This window comes from Pocillopora damicornis, chromosome 1, assembly GCF_964200805.1.
Source record: "Pocillopora damicornis chromosome 1, jaPocDami1.2, whole genome shotgun sequence".
Lineage (NCBI taxonomy): Eukaryota > Metazoa > Cnidaria > Anthozoa > Scleractinia > Pocilloporidae > Pocillopora > Pocillopora damicornis.
The window spans coordinates 39,891,948-39,901,681 of NC_142670.1; the positions used below are offsets into that span (position 1 = coordinate 39,891,948).

The 9,734-nt window shown below is 40.0% G+C and overlaps 1 protein-coding gene across 1 annotated transcript; it reads left to right on the forward strand.

Moving 5' to 3' along the window:
* The first annotated feature begins 34 nt into the window (after positions 1-34).
* LOC113672793 (myelin expression factor 2) lies at positions 35-6,845 on the forward strand. Its single transcript, XM_027189138.2, has 12 exons — positions 35-559; positions 939-991; positions 1,446-1,453; positions 1,614-1,707; positions 2,199-2,450; positions 2,813-2,864; positions 3,006-3,107; positions 3,528-3,577; positions 4,300-4,719; positions 4,957-5,008; positions 5,508-5,609; positions 6,069-6,845. Exons 1-12 carry the CDS (start codon positions 247-249, stop codon positions 6,131-6,133), a joined length of 1,563 nt encoding a protein of 520 aa, XP_027044939.2. The 5' UTR covers positions 35-246; the 3' UTR covers positions 6,134-6,845.
* Positions 6,846-9,734: the final 2,889 nt, after the last annotated feature.

A 9,734-nucleotide genomic window follows, 5' to 3' on the forward strand; every position in this document is an offset into this window, starting at 1 on the left:
AATTCTGGAAAAAATTAAAAACATATGTCTATAATCTTTTTTTTTTTTTTTTTTTGATAAAAACGCATAACGCGAAAACGTCTTCAATTCTAATAATTTCAATTTTCTCCTTCGCCAGCACAGTCAAAAGTCCTTTGATCTAATTCAATTGGTGGATAATCCATTACCTTACCCACCCGTTCCATACGACAATTTTTATTTATAAGTAGCGTGGTCACACAGCATAGCGTCAACGTAAGAGACAATATGGCGGACCATGAAGATGAGTTGTATTCAAATTCAAGTAGGAGGGACGATTCTCCAGGTGATCATGACTTCAGGGAAGAAAGAGAAGGTAGCAGAGAAAGCGATCATGACGACAGAGATCGGCGAAGAAGAGGCGGTGAACATGAAAGAGATTTGAGGCGAGAAAATCGTCGGTACGCCCCGTATCCTTCTCGCGATGAGCGTTCGAGTTCGAGGCGACAGTCTGGAAGCGGAGGAAAAGAGTGCCGTGTTTACGTGTGGAACCTTTCATATGCTGTTAAATGGCAAGATTTGAAGGATTTCATGAAGAAGGGTAATACTATTATTGTTGTTAGTGTATTTAAAATAGTTATGTCTTGCCTGTCACCATATTCTAAACAACGACGAGCTTAGCGACAGGTACATGGAGCCACAAGATCTTTTTTGACAAATAACAATTAATAATTTCCTTTAGACAAAATCGGCGATGGCGAACCATTGTTTTTGTATTGGAGGCTACGTTCTAACCTCAAAACCACTCAAGGGTTACAGTGATTTTAAATTAGGTGGATTTGTTTTGTTCTTTGTTTCGAACAAACTTAGTTCGCATTAGTCCTTAAGCAAATCAAATTAAGGATTCAATGCATGTAAATGTTGATTTGGCAGTCGATGATGTGAATTTGTATTGATACAAGTATACAATTTTTTTCTAGTCGGAGATGTGGCATTTGTTGACATTATTGAAGACAGTCATGGAAAATCAAAGGTACAAAAACAAGGAGAGAGTTTTAATCTATTTTTAATATGTATTCCTGTGGTGGAGACTTAATTGAAAATGACAGTATTCCATATTTCGGATGCACTCCTCCTCCCCTCTCCTGAGGATGGCAGGGTTTCTAGTGAAGAGGATCTAGAGTTTTTCTCCAACAAAGCTGACAGCATTTATTTTTTTTAGGACAATTTTTTCAAAGGAAGTGACTAAAAGGCAGTCTCTTAACCCATATTTTTCACAGGGCACTGATATGAATTAGAAGATTTTGATGTCTGGAATTTTATTGATTTTTAGTGGGGGGAGGAGGGATTTGGGTGGATGGATAAGAAATTGAACATTCAAAAGTATGATGGAACTTTTACATGTTACTCTGTTGCTGGAACTGGAAGGGTTGAATTAGTGCACTTTTAATTAACTCCATTTTTTTCCTTTTTTTACCTTTTTGCAGGGATGTGGGTAGGTGACTACAGTTTACAAAGATAGTCATTAAATGTACAGGAAAGTAGAACATTTTAAAATGAATGAAATGATGGCATTGTATCATTGATGATATTGTAACAATTTAATAATCAACAAATTTCTATAAATCTTACCAGTATTTTTCCTTTTTCCCAAGTATTGTTGAGTTCAGAAACAGAGATGATGCAGATAAAGCCATTAAGGAGCTTCATGGAACAGAGTTCAGAGGAAGACCAATACACATTCGTGAGGTATTTTGGATGAAGAATGTTTACTAGTGAACCCTCCACTGATAAACTAGCTCATAGAATAGGTGTAATTCTGGCAAGCAAGTACTCAATACTTTGTTAGCAAAACTTATAACCACCATGTTTGGTTTCAATGGCAGCGGAAGGCTGGGAAGGGAAAGAAATTTGTACCAAGGGGGTGAGGTACATTCAAAAATAAGGAGAAGGGTGGAGGTACCCTCTACCCCCACCAATTTCCTCAGACTCCCAATCAAACATGGCCAGTCAGATAAATGATCACAAGCTTATAATGTGAACTTGCCCTAGTAAGATGCCTGCACTGCAGGCTAATGATGAACTAGATGCAAGTTTTATGTCTTAGGTGTAAAATGTATTTTCTGAATATTTCTGTGGTGCCTGTATACTAAAGTCAAGCATACAAACAAATAGACAACCACATCTCTGCCTTTAAACCAAAAACTTGACTCTTGATTATATTATCCTCTACCAATCAGGATCGCATTGAAGAGGGTGATAGGCGTAGCAGGCCTCCCCCTAGGGGTCCTGACCCAAGGGATCTTCCCTCTCTCACTGGAGGGGGTATGTCTCTTGGTAATCATCTGGGAGGTGGTCTTGGAAGTGGAAACCTGGGCCTTGGAAACAGCAGTGGTCCTCTTGCCAACCTGTTAGGCTTGGGAAATCTCAATTCTGCTCAAGGACTGAATTACAGGACAGATCCATTGTCATGCACTGTGTTTGTCAGCAATGTAAGTAGGCTTTGATATATCTCTTACTAATTGAGTTAGAGGTCTGCACTGTAAGTCCACTCAAATTTATGGCGAAAGCACGAAGCATGCAAGGCGTAAATGTGAGCAGGCAACTTGGAGAGAGTAATTTACAGTGCTGATGGTGAAAACAATGTTAGCGACATATTTATTTTATCTCTGGTTGCAAAGAAAACACAAACTTTTGAATTTGGCATTACAATAAAATATGGCTTGCTAAATTGACCATTCATAGTGCATTTACTATTTGACAGATGCAATAAACATTCATTATCCACTCAAGGTAGTCCATTATCAAGTAAATTTAAGGGCTCAGGGATTTATGTTTACCTTTTTCCTCCTAGCTTGATTACAAAGTAACTTGGCAGAAATTGAAAGACACCTTCAGAGGAGCTGGTATGATTTTATCTGCACAACATACAGTCTACATGGACTTCTTCGGATTTCCTTTTCAAACTTTTGGTTCCATTGTTTCTTGTTCAGTTGGTTCTAAGGAATCTTCTTTCAGTTAATGTTATGATCATGATTGTTTTGCAGGTAATGTTATTCGTGCAGATATCAATTTGGACTCTGATAATAAATCTAAAGGTTTTGGCACTGTACAGTTTGAAACAGCTTCAGAAGCAATAAATGCAGTTTGTATCCTTTTTTGTAGATTATACTCAGAAATATGCAGAGTTCTCTTTATTTCAAATGGATGAAAATTAATGGTTTGCAGGAACTTAACAGGAAATACAATTAAAAATTTTAATGGGACTTTTTTTGTGCAACTACATGTGCATGCATAACAGTGATAATAACAACAGTGAAACTGATGACAGTGACTTAGGCCTTGAATTTTCACCACTTTTTCTTTTGTTTTTCTTTCTTTTTTGGGGGGGGGGAGCGGGGAGGGGGGAGTGGTTTTGTGCTCTATGGTCATTAATGATTTTTCAAATAGTAGCCTGCTCCTTTTTTTTTTTGGGGGGGGGGTGGTTTTGTGCTCTATGGTCATTAATGATTCTTCAAATAGTAGCCTGCTCCTTTTTGTTACAGTCAAAGATCCTTAACAAAAATCAGCTATGTTGCATGGTCATGTTCTTAGTGACAGAGCAATGAGTGTCAGGCTGGTAAGTTAAAAAATTTGTGATGTAATTAAGGAGCCTTGAAGCATTAGCTTTATTCATTTATTCACTTGTTTATTGCATTATTTTGACAACAAGTGGTTCCTTGACTTCTGTGGGAGGATGTATCTGTTTAAGGTTACCAGCAAGGAATTTCTCCTAACTTTAGCCTAAAATTTGAGAGAAGAAAGGTGATGAAAACGTATTTTCTGGTTTAACACCAAATCCTTTCTTTGAGAAATGTATGGCAGACAATGTAAAGAATTGATTGTTAGTTCTTGGGATTGGAAGGGTCAAAATGATTTAACATTTGAGTAAGGTAAAAAAATGATTTTTAGTTTTTCTTTGTTATAGAGCTAAAGTAATTTGTACCAGGAACAAATGAAAAAAATTGAACTTGTTTTAAATCCTTTTGACCTGAAACTTGTTTTGGATTTTGATGTAAATATATGCTCTATTTCTTTGTTTTATTTGTACATTTATTTTCATGCATTTACTTCATTGAAAATTATGTAGGAACATGGTGTGTGTTGGAGGGGGGTGGGGGGAAGGGGGGCAACTGTGATTGATGATTGACTAGCATTCAGTTCATGAAAATTAAAGCTCAGTGTTTAGCAGCTTAGATATTGCATTGAGCTCTGGCAGGCTTAGAAATCATTCTCAAATTGATACTTAAGCACTTTCCTCACAGCCACAACAGAATGAAAATCCATTTTTTTCCCCTCAAGGATCGCAATGCACCCATTATGCAGCAGCTGAGTAACTTGGGTGTGAACAATGCAAACATGGGTCGTGGAGGAGGAGGGGGAGGAAACAACATGAACCCCATGGCAGTTCTTCAACTGCTTCAGAGTCTTCAGGGTCTGAGTACCCTGGCACAGTTGACCAGTAATCTTGGTGCACTGGGCGGCAGTGGTTTGGCTTCAGGTGGTGGTTTTGGTGGAGGGGGAGGAGGTTCTGGTGGTATGGGTGATTCCCCTGCTACTAACCCCCTGGCTGCTCTGAGTGGATTGGGAATGCTGGGCAATACTCTTGGTTTTGGCGGGGGAGGTGGTAGTGGCGGTGGCAGCAGTAGTGGAATGGGTGGGCTTAGCTCATCACTCCATAGCGACAGTGGAGCTTCAGGAAGACAAGTCTTTGTCAGGAATGTAAGTAACTGAATCTAAGATATAAATTGTTAAATTGGAAAAAGAGGGTTTGGTTGAAAAAGTATAACTTTAGACCATGAATGTCTCATTAAAAGTCTCTCTTGTCTTCATCATACCTTACTATGAATTATCAGAATACACGTCCATGAGTTTTTTTCGCTCATAAGATTGCTCTTCTTGTAGCATGAAAGATGATTTTAATTGTATTCCTTCAATTTGACTTTGAAATTTCCACAGCTTCCTTGGCGCTACACTTGGCAAGACTTGAAAGACAAGTTCAAAGGAGCAGGTGATGTTATGATATAATTTTGAAAAATAGTTGGCATTACATACAGGACGCGAACAAGAAGTGACCGACTGGTTATTGTGCTGAAATGTGATTCAATGGTTCTGAGCATAAGGCCTAAGCCGAGATGGACTAGCTCAGGTTGTAGAGCGCCGGACTGCCGTGCGGGAGGCCGAGGGTTCAAGCCCCAGACGGGACCAACACTCAGGTTCTTAACATAACTGAGGAGAGTGTGCAGCCTTTGCAATGACAACTGCAAATATTGTCCAGGGGACATTGAAAAACCCACGTTCTTCTCGCAAATAGTAAAGAACTTATCTCCCGGTTTTGTGGTCTAGTCTTGTCTTCAAAACTGGCGGTAACTGAAAAAATTTCCTGTCAAAATCGTAAACTGCTCAGTGGGATTGGCCAAATTCCAAAGCGCATCAGAGCATAATAACATGGGTGAAATGCAATATGAAAATGCCACATCGTGGTCTAAAACAGGTTTTTTTGCCCACAGGAAGAGTGGTTCGAGCCGACATCATGACAGAGTCCAGTGGAAGATCAAAGGGCTGTGGAACAGTACTGTTTGATGCCCCAGAGGACGCTGCTCATGCAATAAGTATCCTTTGAAAGTGAAAAAGTGTTTTTATGTTAACAAAGAAGTCGCTTGATTAATTATAGTGCCTGCTCTCTCTTAAAGGTTTGCATTGAAAATGTATGATTCGGTTTTCGAAGTCATCTCTTGTAAAGGTCGGTCAGGGGGCAAAATGGAAAGAAAGAGTTATGTCTGTTGCTTCAAAAAGGATAACATTCGCCCCAAACTTTTGCAACTTACTGAAGCAAAATCCGAAGCTTTACGTAGTGACTGGAGAAGAAATCTTTCATTTTCTTTTCAAACAACATAAAACTCATGGCAGTCGCGCCTCAATGATTTTCGTTTTCCAAAGCATTCATGTGTTTTCATTGGCTCCTTGTAACAGTTACATTGATTTGATTGGATGCTGTGATTAATTTGGTTTTGGTTTTAGACATAACTAAAACCTACGCGCTGCAAGCTTATTCCTTGACTTCGGTTCAGGTATGTTCAATGGAGCGATGGTTGATGGTCGCGAACTTGATGTGAGGATGGATAGGTTGGGCTGAAAGGGAACGTGAAGCTGGGCTCGAAGGCTTTCTGGAGTGAACTTCTGATGTATTTGTCTTCTTTTGGACCAGCAGTTCATGTCGTTAATTCTCTTCTTTGGAGTTATTGCATCCGCAACCAAATTCTCCTTTTCGTCAGTCCAGTTTGCCTTCCAGAGGTGGTCTGTAAATCTGTGAAAAAAAAAGTTGTTCAAACCGGTACCGATGTGGAGTGTTTGCTAAAAGTTTACAAAGGCTCCCTGAGGAAGGATTGGAGTTGAAACTACTCGGTTGTTTTTATCATGATTTCTCTTTTAATTGTCGTTTTCCCCCCTACTTTTGATTAACTAGCATTTGGACGTGTTCATCTTTGTCACCTCGGTCCTACAGTTTGCCTTTGATGATTGGCAAATTGTCTTCTCCCCATTTGTACAACGTGATTTTGAAGTTACTTGAGGATTTTGTCGATACGTTCTTGGCTGAGAACAATGCTTCTTTTTTAAATTTGGTTTTAAAAATTGTACGTTGACCCTAGTTGTTTTCGCATGGACGAGTCTCACATGTTGAAGCACTGACTGACTGCTTGCTTTGTTAAGAAACAACATGCAGTATTTGACAGGTTTTGGTAGTAAGGTTTTATTCTTCTTCCTAATAGGAAGGTTTTGCTTGAAACAGGATCGCTCTTGTAGGGTTCTCTGTTTAGTTTCGAGATATTAAATGACCTTGAAATAAATGGCTTGTTTCTCTGTTGGGGTGAGTTGTCAAAAGTGATGTGTGTGAGATGGGTCGGGAGGTACAGTGGTAAATGACAGCGTCGTATTAAAGGGTGCGATGTGTGTTCTCTAGGTTTTTGTATTCTGGTGCTGTTATTTCTCTATATTGGTCGTAGGGTCATGTTATGAGTGAGTTTTAAATACGCGATCCCATTCGTTAGGCTACAAGCGTAGCAAAAAGAGGAAAATTAGAGAATGGAACCTCAGACCTTCGGATTTTCGTTATTTGACTCTGCCACCGAGCTGCAGTAAACTCGATGGCAGTGGTAGGGCATATGCGAGGTTCATATGTGAAAGTGAAACATGGTTTGATGGGAGTAGATTATTCGACGAAGGAGTTCAAAATTTACGATCTCTCACGAGAGACTTGCTGTAGTCAGGCTTTGATATTACACTTAACAAACCTCAGATCGTACATTTTGGGTGTGGTTGGGTCATGGAAAGCATGTAGTGGTAGTCTCATATCATGGTACCGTGAGGTGTTAATATGGGTGTGGTGGGGTCATGACATAGGTGTCGTAGGGTTATTTTATGAGTGCCACTGCACTTCAAGGTCGTAGTTGTTGTATTCCTGGGTGACTGTTACGTCATCGTAGGGTACTGCAAGATCAAATATCGAGAAAGGCGCGTCATGTCTTTCTGGGGCAGCACTGAGCAGAGGAGTGATTCCTCTGGCTGCACTTGGCAAAATTGTGCCAAAGATCTTGCCAAGCTCCTTCAACCAGGCGATTGTTACTTAGATTGTCCAGGAATTTCTGGGGGAGCTCCATCAAGTAGATGTGTGTAGGTCGTGAAGAGGGGTCTAGTAAATCTCAAGAGGATGGTAAGATTACCGCCAGGGACTGGTGCGGGATGTTGCCTCAAACGCACGCAACACGCACGAGTGTGAATATAGTTGCCACAAAGAATCGATTGTGTCCACAACAGGGACACGAAAAGCATAGCGTTTATTCAAGATCTCCACGTTTTGCACGTTTGTTGTCATTATATTGTCATACGGTTCCTTGTCAGAAGTAATGAATGTGGATGGAAATAACGGTGGCTGATTCATATAGGTTAAGTTCTGCGTATCATCCCCTCACTCGTGAAAAGCACTAGATTCACAGGTAGGTGCTATCATTCTTTTGTTCCTAGATTCGGATTCTTTTGCTTTAAGATCGCCTTGTGGGAACCCTATAGTGCTGTAGTAAAGTGAGTTCCTTTCTTTTGTGACTAAAACTGGCCTGAAAGTCGTGAGACATGTGTCCATCGGTCTTCCCTTGGATTCCATAGGTTTATTGCATGGGAACCGGAGGGTCGTTTATGAAGTTCCTCTGGGATGTGATGTGGTGGCAGAAGGGCGTCAAGAGTTACAGTGATGCGATTCTTGAGTGCCTTGATGTTATTTGAGTTATGTCGTCGTGTTCTACCTCGGTTTTCGAGTGACTGCGGTTTGGGAACTTCATGATCAAGATGTTAGTGTCGCAGAGTCTTGATTCGAGTGTTTTAGTCAAGATACTTATATCTTTGTGTTCCATTTAGGTTGTTGTGGGATTGCTTCATGGGAACTTAAAGTTTGCAATTTAAGTGCCTTAGCTTCTTAACCCTTTGACACTAAGAGTGATTAGCATCTAATTACTACTTACAATATTACCCTTGAATCATACATCGAGGTCAGGAGAATAATGGAAATGATCAATAAAAGAAGATCTTGACTGCAGAACAAATTCTCCTGGTCAGCACCTTAGGAAATGTATGGAAAAAATTATGGAGAATATGCATACTAATGTTAGGTTGTAAAGGGTTAATACTTTACGCGGGCCGTTTGTTTTTGTTTTGCGAAGTTGGATTATCATCAAAATGTCGCTTGCATGTGACGTACGAGCCGCAAGATGTGGTTGTAGTCCTCAAGTGTCATTTTAATTTTTTCCGGCGTTAGCTTGTGTCCCAGCCTCGAGAAGAAATCTTGTTAAAATGACTTTGTAGGCCGGGAAATGTTATCGTAGAATTCTAAGACTTGCGAGGTTCTACACGACCCGTACAAAAACTATGCTTTACTTTAAGTGGGATTAAGGTTCTTATTAACCCTTTGATTTTACCGAGACCTCCTTTGCTGACATTGCCGTGGCATGAAAGTCTTCTAGCTGAGAGCCATTCTATATATCGGAGTGCTTTCGAGGGTTAGCGAATCTATTTATAGACAAGTGTTCATCTTTGTGGGCCGTACAAAGCCTTGGATATGATGGTTCGTTTTCTGCCATACTTTCTGAGGTTCTCGCGCCAAAGATGAAGTTAGTTCTGTCTTGCAGTAGTATCAAGGAACAGTTTTCCCGACCTCATAATATTTCAAGGGCCTAATGGACAAAGAGAACTGGGGGAATTGTATTTTAGGGGAGTATCATGTTATCTCTCGCGATTTCTATCATTATCCAACTAACAGGTGACGGAAGAAGAAAAATTTATCAGTTAGAGGCTATTATCTTGTTCTAAAACCAAATTCTCTCTACTAATTTATTACAAAAGCAGCTGAAAGGAAGAATTACTGATCAGATCATGGAGTTCGTAGTGTCAAGCTTTCGAGCAGCTTGAAAGGAAAATTATTTACGCGATCTTGAGGATCTGAAGTAGTAAGCTTTGCCGCTGGTGGAAGGAAGGTTAAATAAATAAACCTAGTGGTTTAACAGGGTAATTTATTATCATCAACTGAGTTGAAAACGTAAATTGGCCACCGTAAAGATTTTACAGGCTGATGTTTCGAGCGGTAGCCCTTCGTGAAAGCTAGGGGTTTGAGATGTTAGGTGTTGTTTTCTGCGTGGAAAGAGCAGATACAAAAACACACGTCATAAAGATTCTTTACTATGAATCAGCCC